The sequence below is a fragment of the Mytilus edulis genome, chromosome 12, assembly GCF_963676685.1.
Source record: "Mytilus edulis chromosome 12, xbMytEdul2.2, whole genome shotgun sequence".
Classification (NCBI taxonomy): domain Eukaryota; kingdom Metazoa; phylum Mollusca; class Bivalvia; order Mytilida; family Mytilidae; genus Mytilus; species Mytilus edulis.
The window spans coordinates 32,727,004-32,749,040 of NC_092355.1; the positions used below are offsets into that span (position 1 = coordinate 32,727,004).

The 22,037-nt window shown below is 32.7% G+C and overlaps 2 protein-coding genes across 3 annotated transcripts in view; both read right to left on the reverse strand.

The window, feature by feature from the left end:
• Window positions 1-571: 571 nt before the first annotated feature.
• LOC139499528 (perlucin-like) lies at window positions 572-4,547 on the reverse strand. Of its 2 annotated transcripts, none has more exons than XM_071288245.1 (5): window positions 4,408-4,547; window positions 3,345-3,439; window positions 2,016-2,109; window positions 1,328-1,538; window positions 572-642 (listed from the first exon to the last, which is right to left on the reverse strand). In XM_071288245.1, exons 1-5 carry the CDS (start codon window positions 4,460-4,462, stop codon window positions 612-614), a joined length of 486 nt encoding a protein of 161 aa, XP_071144346.1. In that variant the 5' UTR covers window positions 4,463-4,547; the 3' UTR covers window positions 572-611. The 2 variants fall into 2 exon arrangements, with proteins under 2 accessions (XP_071144346.1, XP_071144345.1); XM_071288244.1 differs by having other exon boundaries at window positions 3,345-3,442.
• A 1,897-nt stretch (window positions 4,548-6,444) lies between these two features.
• Window positions 6,445-22,037, reverse strand: part of LOC139499598 (galactose-specific lectin nattectin-like) — a 31,843-nt gene continuing 16,250 nt past the window's right edge. The window contains exons 4-5 of the mRNA XM_071288350.1: window positions 7,719-7,926; window positions 6,445-6,784 (exon numbers count right to left, since the gene is read on the reverse strand). Coding sequence (XP_071144451.1) covers window positions 6,754-6,784; window positions 7,719-7,926 — 239 coding nt within the window. The 3' untranslated portion in view covers window positions 6,445-6,753. The remainder of the gene's footprint in view (window positions 6,785-7,718; window positions 7,927-22,037) is intronic.

Here is a 22,037-nt window from a genome sequence, read left to right on the forward strand (position 1 = left end):
TGATGTACCCATATTTTGATTATTATATTTATTGTGTCTGTTTATTTAACGCCTCAATGTAATAATATCGGAAATTGATGAGACTGTCATTAAAGTGAGAGGGTTAGCGCTATAGAACCAGGTTTAATCCACCATTTTCTACATTTGAAAATGCCTGTACAAAGTCAGGAATATGACAGTTTTTGTCCATTCGTTTTTGATGCGTTTTGTTATTTGATTTTGCCATGTGATTATGGACTTTCCCAATTGATCTTCCTCTAAGTTCAGTATTTTTGTGATTTTACTTTTTGGTAATGCAAATTTAATTTGTTAGGTACTTTCCCATTTTTTTAGTGGTTATATATCACAACGCCATATTTTAATATGACTGTCCCTATTCAGCCAAAAACTTGATATTTGATTGTTATCGTTTGCTTTCATAGTTTTTCATATCATAAATTAGACCGTTTGTTTTGTTTTTATTTTTTTTTTAAATGTCACATATTTTGTCAGGTCGGAGCCCTTATATACAATGAATACCATACGAATACTACCTCTTCCTATTTTCATATAAAGTAAACGCAGAAAGGTATGATCGGAAATTTATCTTTTATTTTCTTTCTTAACTGAACTTATCCAATAACTTCTTCTCCGTCTTGGTAACTGAAATGCCAAAAAAAAAACGAATGTATGTCGTAATATTTCATTTGGGTTTCTTTCTTATTGGCAGCAGTACAGAATAATGTTTTTCATATATGCCAAAAGAGTCCACAATTATGCTTAGCTGTCCTTGTGTATAACTTATCGCTGGATATCGAAATTACAACATCGTCGGAGGACACTAGTGGACGAGATGCATTAGATTTAATTTCATTGCAAGCGTAAAAAATACAAATTATTAATTCAGTATAACTGTTGCCCGTGACACAACTGTATATTTCAATCAACCACGATACCGTGCAAGGGCACTGTAACATGTATACACATAACATTTTTTTTCTATAAATTCTGATTTAACCAAACATGTGTTATAGCATGCTTAATATGTTATCAATATCTTTCTATCAACATACATTTACTTTTAAATATACCAAATTAGTGAATGACTTATTATTTGTTTTAAATCTTGGGAACTTCTTTCAAAGAATTGTTTATGTCTAGCCATTTCCTTGTATTAAGCAATACTTCGTTTTCTCATGTGAACATTCTATTGACTATGAACATTGACTCACCTGATCAACGTTACGAATTTGTTTATATGTCCTTTACCGTTTCTCTAAAAACTGTTATTGCTTTAATTTTGGATAATGCACTGAATAAGGTCAATCGGAAAGAAACAAATATTTACCTTTTCTCACAGACAAACTGTAGTAAATATGAGCATCCCATGTCATACCACTTGTATGTCCAAAACCCGTACATAGCAAGACATTTCTCTCCTTTTCCACCATTTGGTTCACTCATGCCCCAGTTTGTGTACGTTAATGAATGATTCGTTGATGACCATATCCATCTGTTTTCACTAATTTCATCTTTTCCACCGAGCCAAAAATTATAATCTAAATTAAAATTAAAATTCAATATTTACAACATCAATACTAACCAAGGAAACGGAATCATCCCTTTTTTACTATTTTTTGCTCAGAATGCAGAAATTTATTATTTTAAGGGGTTTTGCCAAATCAAATTTAAATAATGAAAAAAAAATAAGACATACGAATTATAAAAACAACATCATCCTTTTCCTAAAAACACAAAAATGATATATACATGGTAATAGATCCTCAAGCAAATGTGTGTCGCCGTATATTAATGAAATATATATTTCAATTTCTAAAGAAACATTGCATTCTATAAAAGAATGTCGTTTTATCAAATAAAACATAAACTCTCAGTGTTATATGGGAATGCAATGCATGCTTTTTAACTTTCGTTCATTCGTATCTTTCGTTGAAATGTTAGAAAGATAAATGCGTGTGGCAGATTTAGTTTATTATGCTTGGAGCATTTGTTACAGTGGCAGCAATAATACATACTGCTGTAAAAACGTTTTGCCAAATCTGTCAAGGAGTCTTGTTGCTCTTTTGTTTCAATTTCAACCAGCTTTGAACCATTACTCTGACAGTTACTCTGAAACAAATTATTTCATTAATTATTTCATTTTCACTTTCTTGTCCTTGCTCTAATAGGTCCTGTGTTTGAATTCAAACCGGCAACATGTAGTACTCGATATTATTGGTTTTCTTAAACTTTGATTTAAATTAAGTTGATGGTTAAAATTCCAAAATGTATCTACAATGTATAAATATGATTGTAACAGTGTTTTAAATGCAGCTTATTTATACCCCCGTCCCCTATGAATATCCACGTTAGTATAGTAATTTGTCGGCACTAGCAATTGTTTAAAACGTTAGGTATATCTATTTATTGATTGTCAGTTCATAAACTTGTTTGCGAAGATAATTTTCTAACTTTCGTAGTTACAGATATTATATAACCATCAGCAAAAAAAATACGATAAAGCAAGCTGTAAAAAGACCCTGCATGACATAATGTAACACAATTCTACCAAAAATAAAACCAAAAGTCTGATTTATGACAAAATAATTGACAAATAGTACAAATACCAGTACACATCAACAAACAACAACTAAACTTAAATGCAGGGTTACAAACAATGTTACCGGGATGAAGGTTACAAAAAACGCTCGATCTTACACTAACTTTATCTGTTTATTTATTGTTACCCTATAGTGTAATGTTGTCATTTTAATGTTAAGATTAACACTGTCATTTAAGCGGGAGGTTTGGCATGCCACAAAACCAGGTTCAACCCACCAATTTTTTTCATAAAAAGCCCTGTACCAAGTCAGGGAAATGGTCATTGTTACATTATAGTTCGTTTCTATGTGTGTTACATTTCGTTAGGTGTCTCTGTTGTGTCGTAGTTCTCTTATATTTGATATCATACGTTTCCCTCAGTTTTAGTTTGTAACCCGGATTTGTTTTTTCTCTATCGAGTTGTCAATTTTGAACAGCGGTATACTACTGTTGCCTTTATTTTTTGGCCAAATACCTCTGTATCATGCGATTGATAATTGTCTCATGGACGGTTGTTGAGTGGTCTATTTCATTTGTAAGTACAACTTCTGAAGTACTTACAATTCTAGACTGGTTGTGAGTTCAAACCCTGCACGTGACAGATGAGCTTAATTCCAATATGAATCGACAAAGTTTGTTTTCTCCGCCTCTAAACCAATGAAAACTGTCATTCAAAAGCCAATAGCGTTGTTGTTCAAGTCAAATTAAACAAACTATAAACTATGGACAATCATGATAGTATTTTTATTTGTACATTTATTTACCTCTGCATTATACCAGGTTAATCTTTCGGAACTGAGAATGTAGCATGAACTGTTATAGTGCTGCCATCCTGATGGACACTTCGTCAATACATGGTCTGCTTTAAGTCGAAAATAATCAATTGTATAAATTATCATAACTATTGACCAAGCAAGTCAGAAAATGAAATTTCATCTGCAAAGTTCAGCTGATCCTATTTAATTCAAAAGTCGTTAGATTCCGGGATGATCGGTTATCTTGATCGTGCAGAGAACATATCGATTATATTGTCTACAACTGCCTTAATACATGAAGCTTTCGATTAACAAGACCTAGACGTTTCAGAAAATTTTAAACGATATTCAATTCACGGCTCTGGTTTCGTTTTTCCAATAAGGGACAAGTTGGAAAGTACGCTTTCAATATAAATTCAAACTCTGATCATGATGCTTGTATTTTCAATGTTTTCCAAAAAAATAGACTTAATTAGAAGATCGTTACTTCTGATTTTACCATTATACTGATAACTTTAATTTTTCAAACAGACAGTCGGAAGGGGTTATTATAGATAGCACGATAGATAAATAAGAACAACCTTAACTTACGTCAAACGATTGAGCATATGCATTTGTTGCAATTGAAATTAATATCTGGAGGCAAAACAAACAATAGAAAAGTCGATGTAAAAAGCGACTAATAGTCGAAAAACTCAGTACCCACAAAAACAATACACACAAATCAATTTAACTTTAAAGAAATATGTTGAAAATTTGCTCTTTACGCGTGTTTTTTTGTGCTTTCACTATCTCAATTTTTTATAAATGTCTTGTATATGATGGTGGCAAGGCAAAATGGGAGTCCCGTAATCTTGTCGATGTAATACCAACTGTGATTGAAATTTAGATATATGTAAACATTTGAAACAATTTGTATTGATAAAGTTTTTTTCCTACTCTAATTATCTAGATATTTGAAATTATTCTGACATTTCAATACGGATTACCAAAGATTTGTCTTTGTCTTCAACATCAAGTTTTTTAAGATAGGTTTGCATTTTTTAAATCTTTTTAAAAAATATATACATACCTAAATATGAAATAAGATACAAAACCACAGCAATACGGCAATGTCGTAATGTCATTTTAAACAATTTGTTTTGCTCCCTTGTTTCCTTATCTAGTTCTTATTCATGCGAAATCACAACCTATGTAACTATGCACTATACATGCAATGATATAGATAAGAGTAACCTTTACTGACATAAAATGATCGACTTTGTACTAAGGTGGCAATCAAATTTCAAAAATAGAAAAATACAATGCCAAGGTCAAATAAAAATGTAGGTAAATAGTTCTTGAAACGATATTTCCTAGCTTGTGTGGACATTTTAATTCCTGTTTTTAACTATAGTTTTAATTTTAAATTTGTTGACTAGTCATCGTCATGAGTATCAGTATTATTATTACCATTTGTATCTTATTCCCATAATCTGCAAGTCAGAATACATTTACAAGTCCTTTGAATTAAAACCAAACGCAAATTTTCTTAGACATGGGAACAGTTGGTCAAACAAAAAAAAAATCAAACAAAGTCATGCAAAGATACGAAAATAGTACAAAGCGACAATACCGACCATCTCAACAAAATGTGTCGAGAACTTGCTTCTTAGCATTGATTGTATCTTAAGAAGTGTGCAAAGCTATTCAACTAGACTTCACTATAAACCTTGCGACAATAACTGTTTCGGAGAGTAAGTCCGAACGTCAAAGAGGTTGTGCGTAAGTCTGTACTATTTACAAAGATATACATCTTCACACTAAAGTCTAATGATATATTTTAATCTGAGAAATAGTTTTTTTTTCCATTAGCCGTAAGAGAGGTGCAAAAGCTATCAGGGACAATAGTATACAAAACACAAAAAGAAAAAAAATAATTGTTATTTCAGGTACTCCGGAAGGGTAATTCAGATTCGTCCCCACATGTAGCACCAGTTGTGTTGCTCATGTTACTACTAACCCGATATCTCAAGTTAGCTGGGATAGATGCATTCATTATAGTCACAACTCAAGAGACAATATACATTTTTTAAAGGCTCAACATTTGCTATGTTGTTGTTGTGTTATTTCAAACCGCAGCTGACAAAAAATCGTGATGATTATCGATATTACTAATTCAATTTTAATAGTTTCATATTCAGAAAATCTAATACAAATGTAAAATTAGAAAAGTAATGAACTCCGATAAAAATGCAAACAGGAAATTCCCTAAACAAATGGCAAAATCAAAAGCTCAAACACATCAAACGAATGTATAACAACTGTAACATTCCTGACTTGGTATAGGCATTTTGTTCTAGAAATTGGTGGATTAAACCTGGTTGTATAGCTAGCTAAATCTCTCACTTGTGTGACAGTCGTCGCTTACACTTCCGTTATATTGACAACGATTTGTGAACAAAACAAACAGACATAATAGGTATAAATGTTAAAAATAAGGGAACAGCAGTCACCATTGTGTTATTATCGTTATCACTATAAAAGAATAAACAAATACATACACATACATTTATCATGGCCCTATAATACAATGACGGACGAATAAGTGCACAGCCACGTCATATATTACACAGAAACACAAAAAGGGATATGGACAAGGCATATAAGAAAAAATTAAGATAAGAATACAAAATTTATGATAGAACAAATACGGGATGTGTATGCACAGTACTACGTCTTTGTGAAACAGAAACACTAAAAGGCACATAGACAAGGCATATAAGCAAAAATAAAAGAGAAGAATACGAAAATTATCATAACAATAACACAATGACGGGCTGTATAAGTACAGAGCCACGTCAAATGGATACCATCAAAAACAGACTAAACAGTAAAAGAAATAGGCATAAAGACAAATAACAGAATACTATAACACTTCATTAAGACGATAAACAACTTTAGAACCAAGAATCTATACTTCAAGACCATCGTCTATTATTTGTGAAGTTATACACGGAATATCTATCAATATGGTCAACATTTTACTATTTCAAAAATACACACCAAACATCATTTGAAAAGTGTATTTTCTTTATCTTAACTCACATTGACTGTATGTTATGTTAGTGTTTTGAACTGATCTGTTAGGGCAAACCCTTTCAAAATATGTTTTTTTTTCTTCTGCTGATGTCCTGTTAAAACACTGTCCAAATATAGGTTAGCTAGAACTGAGCGTTCACTGTCATGTTCAACCCAATCACGTTCTCTTGAAAATCTTTATCTGAAGTTTACAATACCTGTCTATCTATAATGAGTTTTGTGAATTACTCAAGGACGTGCAGATATTAATAATTGTTACATAGATCTACATCTCCTTATTTCAATAAAAAAACACATTTGAAATCAAATCATGTATTCACTTTCTAGGGAACTGGGCCTAGCCGATGATTTCACCACTTGCATGGTATCTGAAATAAACGAAAAAGGCTATTATGTCATAAGTTGTTTGAATTCTTCCCGAAGTAAAACAAAACGCTTATGTCGGAGATGACAAATATTCCATTCAATGTATCGCATTCACAACTATCCTATCCTTGTTTATACTTTCTCATGAAAACATTTGTGAAATGAAAGTAGCAGTACTTGTTTCATTATCAATTTGAAAATATCTAAACAAGCGTGTATTTAGTGTTACCTTTTACCCGTTAATACAATCATATTAATTCTAAACAGTTACGTATGTTATCTACAACTAAAGTAATAAAATTGTTATTCACATGCCATGTAGTATTTATTTTTTTCAAATTTTTGTTTATCCTAAAACTTTTCATAGAGCTTGTTATATGATGCATGTTTTATTACATTTACCAAAATGGTTAATCAATGCACAATTTAGTAAAAAAAAGAGTGTCACTTTTTTATCTTAACTAACATTGACTATATGTTATGTTAGTGTTTTGCGTTGATCTGTTAGGGCAAACCCTTTCCAAATATGTTTTTTGAAAGTTTCTTCTGCCGGCCTCTTAAAACACTGTCCGAATATAGGTTAGCTAGGACTGAGCGTTCACTGTCATGTTCAACTCAATCACGTTCTCTTGAAAATCTGTATGCTCGTCAACTTTGTTCTTGTTTGGCTTTATAAATATTTCGATATGAGCGTCACTGATGAGTCTTATGTAGACGAAAAACGCGTCTGTCGTACTAAATTATAATCCTGGTACCTTTGATAACTATTTGGGGGACTTAATATAGTTAACGTTTGTTTGCTTAAATTTCCAAATGGGGTTTCTGCACTTATGCCATGGTATACTTGTTTCGCGTCTTTCTATATCATTCGAGTTTTGTTAAAACAGTTTTTCATCAATTATTTCATAAAGTAGAGTCAGTAAAAATTGTATTTACTTTTTCTCACAGATAAACTGTTGTGAATCCGAGCATGTCATGTCAATCCACTGCCATGAGTAATGAGAATAAATAGCGAGGCATTTCTGTCCTGTGCCACCATCTGGTTCATTTGGGCCCCAATTTGAATACGTAAATATTTGATCTGTTGATGACCACATCCATCTATCTCCAATAATATCATCACGTCCTCCTGTCCAATAAACGTCTCAAATTCAAAAACAACTCATTTTACTCAAAGCTACAAAAAGAAATACTTTGGTCACATAAACATTTAAATATAAAATGAAAATCAAATTGACTCTACGAACCACTGACTGTTAACATTTTGGGGTATTTTATAGATGACAATACAATATAATATTTGCTCATTGTAAAAGGACGTACGGAAACCTAAAATGTAAATTCTGTGCCATAAATGGTCTATTGAGTATCAAATATCACTATGCAGGTTTTTTTTTATTCTATTCTATCAGTTTAAAATCCATCTTTTTTTTTTAGATTAAAGGTATCTGGTACCGCTTATTAATCATATTTTGAAGAAAGAAATATAAGCACTATTGACAATGTAACGCCGGTAAAGAATCTTCGTTAAGAAACTATAAGTATACAAGATTCCAACTTAAATTCATCGAGTTATTCTTACGCTTTTGTTAAGTGAATTTTGGATTTTCTGTGTGAGTCCTTTTCTTGTCTTATAGCTTCGCAAATGATTAAGGTAGATGGTTCTTGTTGCAAGCAAATGAAGGAAGTAAATCGGACAACTGAATTTTAATACTCAACTGTTATACTATTTCTTTTATAGGGAAGATTACCCCCACATTTAAACATTAGGTTTTTTTCAGATGGCATTGTGGATTTAAGTGTCAGATTTGTATGGATGGCAAATCTGTCTATTTAACAAATGAAATAGAACATCGTAGGTTAAAAATTTGCGACTTTTCCAATGTGTCTATTGACGCCATTTAAATATTTAAGCAGTTCAAATATGTTAACAGTCGAGTATATGTCAATATGTTCCAGAGATTTTCATCTTTTTCATCATTCAGTAACTGTATACCTCAAATGTATGAAGCCAAAAAATTGTCTTCACTGGGAACTCCAGAGCTGAAACATGAAGACTTCAGTTTAGCAGGGACTTAACTCTAATGCTAGTTTTGGTCAATTTTGCCCATATTAACTATACAGAAACAGTTAGTGTAAAACAGTTGTGCTACACGCCGACATGTCTTCTTAACTACAGAATGATGCATTGAAATAGAGACTGCGCGATACATTCACAGAATTTTGGAAAATCTTTGACACATAAAATACCCTGTTATTTTGAAAATAAAATTCTATATATAATGGTGTCGACCTGAAGTTGTATGACAAGTTTACTATAACTTAAAAAAAAGTTTAACATAGTAGAGTGGGGTGCTCATTTTCGCCATATCTTTCCATGTTTTCTACAGTTTATGTTCAGGTCTATATGTTTTTGAAGTATACTGATATTTCTATATGAAGATAACTTCAAATGCAAAACATTCCTAAGCTTGAAAACATGTTTGTTTGAAAATAATCATCTGTAAAGTTTGATTAAAAGGTGTTTGAAATTTCCTGAAGTTTTGTCAATGGGGGACACATATTCGCCGTTTTTACACATGTATTTAAAACCAAATAACTGCAGCTTTATATAATATTTATCAAATAAATTTCATTATAGATGAACAGCAGACATTTCAAAGGTGTAAAAAACAGAAATTTAGGCCAATCAGTCAAAAAAATGCTAAGAAAAAAATCTATGAAAATCCTGTTTTTCGTTCAGGAAATTGACCGAAAATCGTTGTCCGTTTTTCGGTCTTTTGCATTAAGTGCCGTAATTTTGTTTAAGTTTAAAAAATAATCATATTTGTTATAAAATTATAATTTATTGGCATATTTCTTCCATTTCAGCCATCCTTTGAAGTGTTTACACCTCAAAATCATAAAACGGCGAAATTGTGTCCCCGGCGAATATGGGCCCCCCACTCTATAGACTTACAAACAAAAGGTCACCACACATTATTTGTGATGGAAACAAAGACCTTAAAAAACAGGTACTACCTATATTGTTTTATTCTTCCAACCCTTTATACTATTTTTTCATATACCGTTTTTTTTTCTTTCCATAAAGTTCATTGACGTGTTCATCATACTCCGGGTTTAAAAGTATCTTTTGTTAGAAATATACAAGAAATCATTAATTTCCATGAAACTGCTTCATGACCAGCGGCAAATATTACAGTCATAATGCAAAAGATATAGTAAAAAGTATGTGATGCAAAACATTGCTCTAGTGAAATAACAATTCCAGTTAATAGATTCTTGTTTACCAAACCAATGATCGGTGTAGAACACGTCTGAAATAAACAATGATGGATTTATCGATTTGAAGTGTTTAATGCCACTTTTCATCAGTATTAACTATTGCATGCGAACAGTAATTTTATTATTGAAAAATACCAAACAATTCAGAGAGAAAACAAATATGTGTAGAATGAGTCAAGTGATTAGTTCATTCATACATATATTTTGTCGCTGGGATGCTGTCTTATTGAGGGAAACTCACATCTCTTTTTAACGTCAAACTTGCACATGTGTCTTTTGGTTATATTTGTCGCTAGGTTGCGGCTCATTGACGTTTACACCACACTTGTTTTTGATGGACATTGTCAATTTTCAAACATGCAGTTCAAGGTGTTATTTCGTATCTGATAAAAGATGAAGAGAGATAAAAAGACCTTATACAAAAAAGAAGAAATGGTCTTATTTAAAAAATGAAAAAATAATGACTTGTTTTGTCGCTCGTATTTCGGTTGTCTATAAATATAGTTCCTGTCATGTTTATGAATGTAAACTATAAGTACTGTGTCTTTTAGGGGGACATCAATGGCTTAAAATGATTAGTTATACTATTTCTTTTATAGGGAAGATTACCCCCACATTTAAACATTAGTTTTTTTTTCAGATGGCATTGTGGATTTAAGTGTCAGATTTGTATGGATGGCAAATCTGTCTATTTAACAAATGAAATAGAATATCGTAGGTTACAAATTTGCGACTTTTCCAATGTGTCTATTGATGCCATTTAAATATTTAAGCAGTTCAAATATGTTAACAGTCGAGTATATGTCAATATGTTCCAGAGATTTTCATCTTTTTCATCATTCAGTAACTTTATACCTCAAATGTATGAAGTCAACAAAATGTCTTCACTGGGAACTCCAGAGCTGAAACTTTAGCAGGGACTTAACTCTAATGCTAGTTTTGGTCAATTTTGCCCATATTAACTTTACAGAAACAGTTAGTGTAAAACAGTTGTGCTACACGACGACATGTCTTCTTAACTACAGAATGATGCATTGAAATAGAGACTGCGCGATACATTCACAGAATTTTGGAAATTCTTTGACACATAAAATACCCTGTCATTTTGAAAATAAAAATTCTATATATAATGGTGTCGACCTGAAGTTGTATGACAAGTTTACTATAACTTAAAAAAAAGTTTAACATAGTATAGACTTACAAACAAAAGGTCACCACACATTATTTGTGATGGAAACATAGACCTTAAAAACAGTTCCTACCTATATTGTTTTATCCTTCCAACCCTTTATACTATTTTTTCATATACCGTTTTTTTTTCCATAAAGTTCATTGACGTGTTCATCATACTCCGGGTTTAAAAGTATCTTTTGTTAGAAATATACAAGAAATCATTAATTTCCATGAAACTGCTTCATAACCAGCGGCAAATATTACAGTCATAATGCAAAAGATATAGTAAAAAGTATGTGATGCAAAACATTGCTCTAGTGAAATAACAATTCCAGTTAATAGATTCTTGTTTACCAAACCAATGATCGGTGTAAAACACGTCTGAAATAAACAATGATGGATTTATCGATTTGAAGTGTTTAATGCCACTTTTCATCAGTATTAACTATTGCATGCGAACAGTAATTTTATTATTGGAAAATACCAAACAATTGAGAGAGAAAACAAATATGTGAAGAATGAGTCAAGTGATTAGTTCATTCATACATATATTTTGTCGCTGGGATGCTGTCTTATTGAGGGAAACTCACATCTCTTTTTAACGTCAAACTTGCAAATGTGTCTTTTGGTTATATTTGTCGCTAGGTTGCGGCTCATTGACGTTTACAACACACTTGTTTTTGATGGACATTGTCAATTTTCAAACATGCAGTTCAAGGTGTTATTTCGTATCTGATCAAAGATGAAGAGAGATAAAAGGACCTTATACAAAAAAGAAGAAATGGTCTTATTTAAAAAATGAAAAAAGAATGACTTGTTTTGTCGCTCGTATTTCGGTTGTCTATAAATATAGTTCCTGTCATGTTTATGAATGTAAACTATAAGTACTGTGTCCTTTAGGGGGACATCAATGGCTTAAAATGATAAGTTATACTATTTCTTTTATAGGGAAGATTACCCCCCCCCCCCCCCCCCCATTTAAACATTAGGTTTTTTTCAGATGGCATTGTGGATTTAAGTGTCCGATTTGTATGGATGGCAAATCTGTCTATTTAACAAATGAAATAGAACATCGTAGGTAAAAATTTGCGACTTTTCCAATGTGTCTATTGACGCCATTTAAATATTTAAGCAGTTCAAATATGTTAACAGTCGAGTATATGTCAATATGTTCCAGAGATTTTCATCTTTTTAATCATTCAGTAACTGTATACCTCAAATGTATGAAGCCAAAAAAATGTCTTCACTGGGAACTCCAGAGCTGAAACATGAAGACTTCAGTTTAGCAGGGACTTAACTCTAATGCTAGTTTTGGTCAATTTTGCCCATATTAACTTTACAGAAACAGTTAGTGTAAAACAGTTGTGCTACACGACGACATGTCTTCTTAACTACAGAATGATGCATTGAAATAGAGACTGCGCGATACATTCACAGAATTTTGGAAATTCTTTGACACATAAAATACCCTGTCATTTTGAAAATAAAAATTCTATATATAATGGTGTCGACCTGAAGTTGTATGACAAGTTTACTATAACTTAAAAAAAAGTTTAACATAGTATAGACTTACAAACAAAAGGTCACCACACATTATTTGTGATGGAAACAAAGACCTTAAAAAACAGGTCCTACCTATATTGTTTTATTCTTCCAACCCTTTATACTATTTTTTCATATACCGTTATTTTTTCTTTCCATAAAGTTCATTGACGTGTTCATCATACTCCGGGTTTAAAAGTATCTTTTGTTAGAAATATACAAGAAATCATTAATTTCCATGAAACTGCTTCATAACCAGCGGCAAATATTACAGTCATAATGCAAAAGATATAGTAAAAAGTATGTGATGCAAAACATTGCTCTAGTGAAATAACAATTCCAGTTAATAGATTCTTGTTTACCAAACCAATGATCGGTGTAGAACACGTCTGAAATAAACAATGATGGATTTATCGATTTGAAGTGTTTAATGCCACTTTTCATCAGTATTAACTATTGCATGCGAACAGTAATTTTATTATTGGAAAATACCAAACAATTGAGAGAGAAAACAAATATGTGTAGAATGAGTCAAGTGATTAGTTCATTCATACATATATTTTGTCGCTGGGATGCTGTCTTATTGAGGGAAACTCACATCTCTTTTAAACGTCAAACTTGCACATGTGTCTTTTGGTTATATTTGTCGCTAGGTTGCGGCTCATTGACGTTTACACCACACTTGTTTTTGATGGACATTGTCAATTTTCAAACATGCAGTTCAAGGGGTTATTTCGTATCTGATAAAAGATGAAGAGAGATAAAAAGACCTTATACAAAAAAGAAGAAATGGTCTTATTTAAAAAATGAAAAAAGAATGACTTGTTTTGTCGCTCGTATTTCGGTTGTCTATAAATATAGTTCCTGTCATGTTTATGAATGTAAACTATAAGTACTGTGTCTTTTATGGGGACATCAATGGCTTAAAATGATTATTTATACTATTTCTTTTATAGGGAAGATTACCCCCACATTTAAACATTAGTTTTTTTTTCAGATGGCATTGTGGATTTAAGTGTCCGATTTGTATGGATGGCAAATCTGTCTATTTAACAAATGAAATAGAATATCGTAGGTTACAAATTTGCGACTTTTCCAATGTGTCTATTGACGCCATTTAAATATTTAAGCAGTTCAAATATGTTAACAGTCGAGTATATGTCAATATGTTCCAGAGATTTTCATCTTTTTCATCATTCAGTAAATGTATACCTCAAATGTATGAAGCCAACAAAATGTCTTCACTGGGAACTCCAGAGCTGAAACTTTAGCAGGGACTTAACTCTAATGCTAGTTTTGGTCAATTTTGCCCATATTAACTTTACAGAAACAGTTAGTGTAAAACAGTTGTGCTACACGACGACATGTCTTCTTAACTACAGAATGATGCATTGAAATAGAGACTGCGCGATACATTCACAGAATTTTGGAAATTCTTTGACACATAAAATATCCTGTCATTTTGAAAATAAAAATTCTATATATAATGGTGTCGACCTGAAGTTGTATGACAAGTTTACTATAACTTAAAAAAAAGTTTAACATAGTATAGACTTACAAACAAAAGGTCACCACACATTATTTGTGATGGAAACAAAGACCTTAAAAAACAGGTCCTACCTATAGTGTTTTATTCTACCAACCCTTTATACTATTTTTTCATATACCGTTTTTTTTTCTTTCCATAAAGTTGATTGACGTGTTCATCATACTCCGGGTTTAAAAGTATCTTTTGTTAGAAATATACAAGAAATCATTAATTTCCATGAAACTGCTTCATGACCATCGGCAAATATTACAGTCATAATGCAAAAGATATAGTAAAAAGTATGTGATGCAAAACATTGCTCTAGTGAAATAACAATTCCAGTTAATAGATTCTTGTTTACCAAACCAATGATCGGTGTAGAACACGTCTGAAATAAACAATGATGGATTTATCGATTTGAAGTGTTTAATGCCACTTTTCGTCAGTATTAACTATTGCATGCGAACAGTAATTTTATTATTGGAAAATACCAAACAATTGAGAGAGAAAACAAATATGTGTAGAATGAGTCAAGTGATTAGTTCATGCATACATATATTTTGTCGCTGGGATGCTGTCTTATTGAGGGAAACTCACATCTCTTTTTAACGTCAAACTTGCACATGTGGCTTTTGGTTATATATGTCGCTAGGTTGCGGCTCATTGACGTTTACAACACACTTGTTTTTGATGGACATTGTCAATTTTCAAACATGCAGTTCAAGGTGTTATTTCGTATCTGATAAAAGATGAAGAGAAGATAAAAGGACCTTATACAAAAAAGAAGAAATGGTCTTATTTAAAAAATGAAAAAAGAATGACTTGTTTTGTCGCTCGTATTTCGGTTGTCTATAAATATAGTTCCTGTCATGTTTATGAATGTAAACTATAAGTACTGTGTCTTTTAGGCGGACATCAATGGCTTAAAATAATTAGTTATACTATTTCTTTTATAGGGAAGATTACCCCCACATTTAAACATTAGGTTTTTTTCAGATGGCATTGTTGATTTAAGTGTCAGATTTGTATGGATGGCAAATCTGTCTATTTAACAAATGAAATAGAACATCGTAGGTAAAAAATTTGCGACTTTTCCAATGTGTCTATTGACGCCATTTAAATATTTAAGCAGTTCAAATATGTTAAAAGTCGAGTATATGTCAATATGTTCCAGAGATTTTCATCTTTTTCATCATTCAGTAACTGTATACCTCAAATGAATGATATGGAAGCTTATAATAGTCAGAGTTGATCAGTTTTCAGCTCAACTTGTTGACATAAATAAGTGGTAAAGTTGCATTATATTCAACCTTGTGAACTTGATTGTGTGTACTTGTTTATTTATTTTCTAAACTTTCCGGCTTTCAGAAAGTGTACTTGTTAACTTCTTCTGAACAAGTTGACTTTGACAAAGTGAACAAAAAATATAGACTCGCCTTGTGTACATGGTCTTTGTTCACTTGTAACAAAAAACTTGTCTGATAGTAGCATTGCAACACATCTTGTATACTTCATTTTCTGTACTTGATTAGTTGTTTTCTAATTTTTCCGACTTTCAAAAAGTGCGCTTGTTTACTTCTTCTGAACAAGTTTACATCAACAAAGTGAACAAAATGTTTATTCTCATCTTGTGGTGTTGTTTTTGTTCACTTTCCTTGCTAAGAAGGTTTACTTGTTGAGATGTTTCTCACCTTTTTCATTTACTGAAAGTATACTTGTATTGTTTGTATCTAAGTAAGTGAACTTTTTACAAATGCACTTGCTTTGGAAATGTTGCAAGTTTACTTGTTGAAAGTCAACTTGGTCTGAAATCTGTCGGCAGCGCTTGCTACTTTAACCACGTGGACTCAGTGGATATTTTGGGATCTCAGTCTGATCTCGACCAGACCAGATCGATCTGATCGTAAATGGGTCGTAGGGATAATCGTGAATTGTAGGGTATACACAATTTTAATATAAAAACTTCCGAAATTTTTATTCCCCGCAGCTTCGGAGTGGGCATTAATTGTTCCCCTTTTTCGTCCGTCCGTTCGTACGTACGTCCCAACATGACCCTTTACAATGTTAATTTTGCTAACTGGGGCAATATTAGTGTCCAATGGACACACTCTCTGTTTATTTGGTTATATTCAGTAGAAGATCCGAGTAAAATCATACATTTAAAATATCTACATAGAAATTATAGCAATTGGATTTGTGGGCAAAGTGGTAAGAACTCAGAGAGACAGGTTTTAAATAGATGTGACGGAGCTTGAAGAGTGCATAGAAGACGAACAAAAAGGTGTAGGCAGCAACTGGCGATGATAAATCTAGGTGAGATAGTGGCTAAAACGACGACCACTGTGTGGGAAGTATGAGAGACTTGCAATAACTCAACAAAGAGGAACCCAATGCTTATACAAACTTCCTCATGGTGGACACTGATATGTAATGGTAGTTTTATTGCTCATTTTTGGAAATGACACCACAAAATGAAATCTGTCACTGGATAAGTACTTTTGTTAGGTAGCAATAGACATAAACTTTATCATCCCCATGTTCTTGCTTTCTTACAAATAAAGCGTACTGTTTGTCATATATGTGTATCAGTATTTTTCATAGATTTGATATTGAGTAGTTTTAAATGTTTAAAGACATTCATTTTCTTTTTGCTGTCAGCAACAACCTGCATGTATTTGCCAAAAAATATTGCAAAAAAGAGGGCAAAGATGTTACATATTACCCAAAATTTGACCCAAAGTAGAATTTCAATCCCCTGGATTGATATCCTTTCTGAAACTGTTTACAACTTAACATATATATATCAGGAGTGCATTTCTTTCTAACCAAAGTTTGGTAAACATTGTTTGCCGTTTGTTTTAGTTTGTTAAACGTTACAGAAGTAGAAACAAAATAATGCATATTTTGGTTAAAGGGGATTGGAATTTTGAGTAATTTTTTTTTAGACAATGTTAATGTTAAAGTTAGAAAGAAATGCTTGGTTTGAACTAAAGAACGACGAGCGACAAACTGTAGACGTCTTTGCAGCTAGTGTACAGTTTGTCAAAGTTTATGCAAACTTGCAAAAGTACGTTAGAAACAGATGATCAGAACGTGTGCTCACTGAACAGTTTGTATCGTTACTGTTAGAAAGAAATTCACGCCAAATAAAAAAAAAACATTTGTAGTTCATCTCATTTTTGTGTGAAATAACGTCAAAAAGTTCGAATGAAAAAAAAAGACTGTAAGGTGACCTATAGTTGTTATTGATATTGTCTGTGTCATTTGGTGTTCTGTAAAGAGCTGTCTTATTGGCAATTGTACCACGTCCTCTTTTTTTTTATGCCACAAAAATTCCTGGGGCAAACGGGAAATACGGACAGACAAAACAGAAAATAGCCCATAAAACAGGTAAATTATAATCTTGATGTTCTAATATAAACCAACTTTGAAAGATATCTTTGTCATCAGCAGTCTAAGAATGAAGGTTGTTGCACAATTACTTTCATATTTGAACAATCCGCCGGTGTCAAAATTGCAAGACTTTCTTCCCTTCCGGAACATCTGTGATCATCCCAGGTTTTGTTGGGTTACGTGTTGCTAAGTTTTTAGTTTTCTATGTTACATTATGTGTAGATTGCTGTTTGTCTTCTAGTCAGTTTTTAGTTTTTGGCTGTGACGGTTTGTTTTCGACCCTTGAGTTTGATTGTTTCTTTGCTGTCTTTTGCCTCTCTTTTAAAATGTAACCTCTCCTTGCAAAAGTACAGACGGGTACTGTACATGGAGAAATTTTTGTACAGTTAAAAATAATGCTGCCAATATATTTTTGCAGAAGCAGACCTATGAGAGTTAATCAGATCTGCACACACTTTTAGAGAATCGTGTAACAGTCATGTGTTCTCGTGTATGGCCGAGTAGAGATCGAAGAGTGATCGAATGTGGTCGCGAAGGGATCGGGTATAGGTCGAGTTAGTCTGGGATAAAATAGATATACAAGTCGAGGTGATTTGGAAATGATCGGGAATTGGTCGAGTTAATCTTGACATGATCGGAAATTAGTCGAGCAAAGGTCAAAATGATCGATTCCTGATCGGTAAAAATTTTGTATTTCGACCAAACTCGATCTCTACACGATCCTTCCCCGATCAATTCGACCGCTACTCGACGATTTCTCGATTTCTTCTCGAGTGACTTGCTTTTCGATCCTTACTCAAATGTTTTTGACATGTCAAAAACTCTCGGGTAAATAGTCAGATCGATGACGAGCAAGGTAGACTATCCCGAACATTCTTGTCGATTGAGTCAGACCAGTCTCCCGATCACGTTTTTTGTCTTGATCGGGCTTGATCGTGTTGATCTGATCGGCAGTGTGAACCTAGCTTTAACATGTTTATGTGTGCTCATTCCTCCCCAAAACTGGGACTGGTATAACAGCACAACACAACCCACAAGACCAAACTATAAAAATCAGTTGAATGATGATCGGGTCATCTTCTAATACTATCATGGACGATATCAGAACAGGTGTTTAACTGCCATTTTGACATATGTTGCATTTGATTGCAGTAGTATTTTTAAATATTTATATGACAGAAGTCTCATTGAAAATATAAAATGATCACGAATGTGGTAAAAGAAAAAAGCGTTAGAATTTCCTACTTAAGTGTTATAATCATAAATTAAAAAAAAACACAAAAAAAAACGTAAACACTAGAAACTATTACAGCAAAATGCATTGAGTGTGTAGGTAAAGGTAATATATTTGACTAGCTTGCTTGTTAGTTGAACCATGAAGTCATTATAAGTAGAGATATACTACCATCCTTTCGTAGTAGTCTACTTGGCCAACCGATTTTACAGGAAAGCTCCAGGTGATTGTACAGGAAAGCTCCAAGCGATTGTGCAGTAAATTCGCAAGCAATTGTACAGTCAAGAAAAATATCTGGCAAGGAGAAAATAAACATATTTGGATTTCTACTGTGACAATGGCTTTGAAACTTGCATACAAGCAAGACTAAATATCAAACAATGTACATGTGAAAATTAGGTAGTAACGATTGGGTTTTCGATGGTTATTTGACATTTTTATCGCTTCTCTGTGACAGTCTTGATCGTTCTACTCGGAGCTCCTTCATTCTACGGAATCCATCAGTTTGGATGCATACATATTTTTTATTATTTAATTGGTTCATATTTACATAAAGAATGTTTTAGCTACCAAAAACTTGAAGCAGAAACGTTATAGTAGCATTAGAGTGCATCAAGCAACTTGTTATTTTTCAAATGTCGGAGCCCCGCTTGACAGTCTCTCGAATGACCAAAATATTAGAAAACCGTACAGTTCCGTTCCCACACTGTGGAAACGATTTTTGTACAATGACTGTTTATTTTGGTCGTTACTCTGCATTATGCACGACAGGAATCACATAACTGAACCATGTCAAACATAATCAAATATGAACTAAACCATGATACGAATGATTCAACCCATGACAAAGGTTTTTTTTAGTAATTTTGAATTGTGTACAAAAGTAGGTATTTTTTGGAATAATTAACGGCCGTTTTATATTACAAAGATATATGTGATGTAACAGACAGTAAGAAAAGAATGTTTTTAATGCACGAGAAACCAAACAGCAACTTTTAAAGTTTGACATACACAAGCTTATATAAAATACAAATTTTGATGTACTAACATATTACATGTACCTATATACAAAGATATTTCCCAGCTTAAATTTATGGTCAAAAGTTCCTCTTACAAAATATCCCAATGTTTACATTTTGGCATTGATTGTCATAGAAACACTTAACACCGTCATGTTCAACTCAACCAGACTATGACAAAATCACTGTACTAAACGCTCCTCGACTTGACGAGGAAACTACTAGTAATTGTGTTTTGAATAATGTATTGTATTATGTATCATAATGTCAGAATTTTTTATGTCATTATTATACTATTGACACAGGCATGTCGTTAAATGTAATCGGATACCCTGCATTTATCATGTTGTCCAATATAATGAGGACAAAATTGCTGAAAGACCGGCCCCTCATGAATTATAGAAATCTATCCTTTTACATTGATCATAATAATTGGGTATAAATTAGATACACCAACTCTGGATTAATCTAATCTAATCATGGTGTGTTTAATACTTACAAACTGTAAATTTTCTTTCGCTAATTTCGGCAAAAATCACCAGAGCAGAAGGACACGTTAAATCGATCTGAAACCCATCATAGTGGACTAACATACCAAAGATCAGTCCAATATCTGAAGGCGTTTAGAAAAAAATCAGTCTAAATAATGTTTAATGTTTATAAAGGGGCATAACTCCGAAACGGTAAAAGTGACATTCCCCAATTTCGAACTTGATATTTTTTCATAGTAATAAGCATTGTGTACAAGTTTTGGTTGAAGCAAACTGAAGTTAGAGAACGGAAACAACATATTTAGCAATTATGTATACAAATGGACATAAATCAATACAATAAAAGTGAGAGCCCACAATTTCGAACTTGATCTGTGTTTTTCTCGAGCCTGCAACTTTTGTTGCAGACAGCTCAATAAAGAAATAGTGACCCGGCGGCGGCAGCTGCGGCAATAGTTAACTTCTTAAAAGCTTTCTATTTTAGAAGGTGGAAGACCTGGATGCTTCATACTTTGTATATAGATGCCTCATGCTACGAACTTTCCGTCAGTCACATGTCCAATGTCCTTGACCTCATTTTCATGGTTCAGTGACTACTTGAAAAAAAGTGGAGATTTTTTATAATGTTAAATTCTGTCTTCTTATAAGTAATAGGATAACTATATTCTGTATGTGTGTACCTAGCAAGGTCCTGGTGCCCGTCAGACAGTTTTCACTTGACCTCGACCTCATTTCATCGATCAGTGAACAAGGTTAAATTTTGGTGGTCAAGTCCATATCTCAGATACTATCAGCAGTAGGTATTATATTCGGTGTATGTAAGGACTGTTATGTGTACATGTCCAGTTGGTGTCATCTGACCTTGACCTCATTTTCATGGGTCTGTGGTTATAGTTAAGTTTTTGAGTTTTTGGTCTGTTGTTCTTATACTATATGCAATAGGTCTACTGTATTTGGTGTATAGTATTATTGTAAGGTGTACATGTCTAGCTGACAGGTTATATCTGACCTTGACTTTCTTTTCACGGTTCAGTGGTCAAAATTAAGTTTTTGAGTTTTGGTCTATTTGTCTTATACTATATGCAATAGGTCAACTATATTTGGTGTATGGAAATATTTCATGATTTATATGTCAGTCGCACAGGTTTTATTTGACCATGACCTCATTTTCACGGTTCATTGCTAAGTGTTAAGTATTTGTGTTTTGGTCTGTTTTTCTTAATTTATAAGCAATAAGTCAACTATATTTTGTTGTATGGAAGAATTGTTAGCTGTACTTGTCAGTCTGGCATGGTTCATCTGACCTTGACCTTATTTTCATGCTTCATTGGTCAATGTTTAATTTTCTTGGTTAATGTTAAGCTAATGTGACAGTTGTAATAAAGCTTTATATTTAGGAGTATCAACATAGTATCAATGATTAGTAAAGAAGGCGAGACATTTCAGCGTGTGCACTGTTGTATTTTGATAAAGATTGTGAATAAGTTTCATAATATTTGGTTGAAGCAAACTAAAATAAGAGAACGATTTAGCAAATTTTATGATTATAAAGTCGCATAACCCAGGAACGGTAAAAGTGACTCTTCCCAA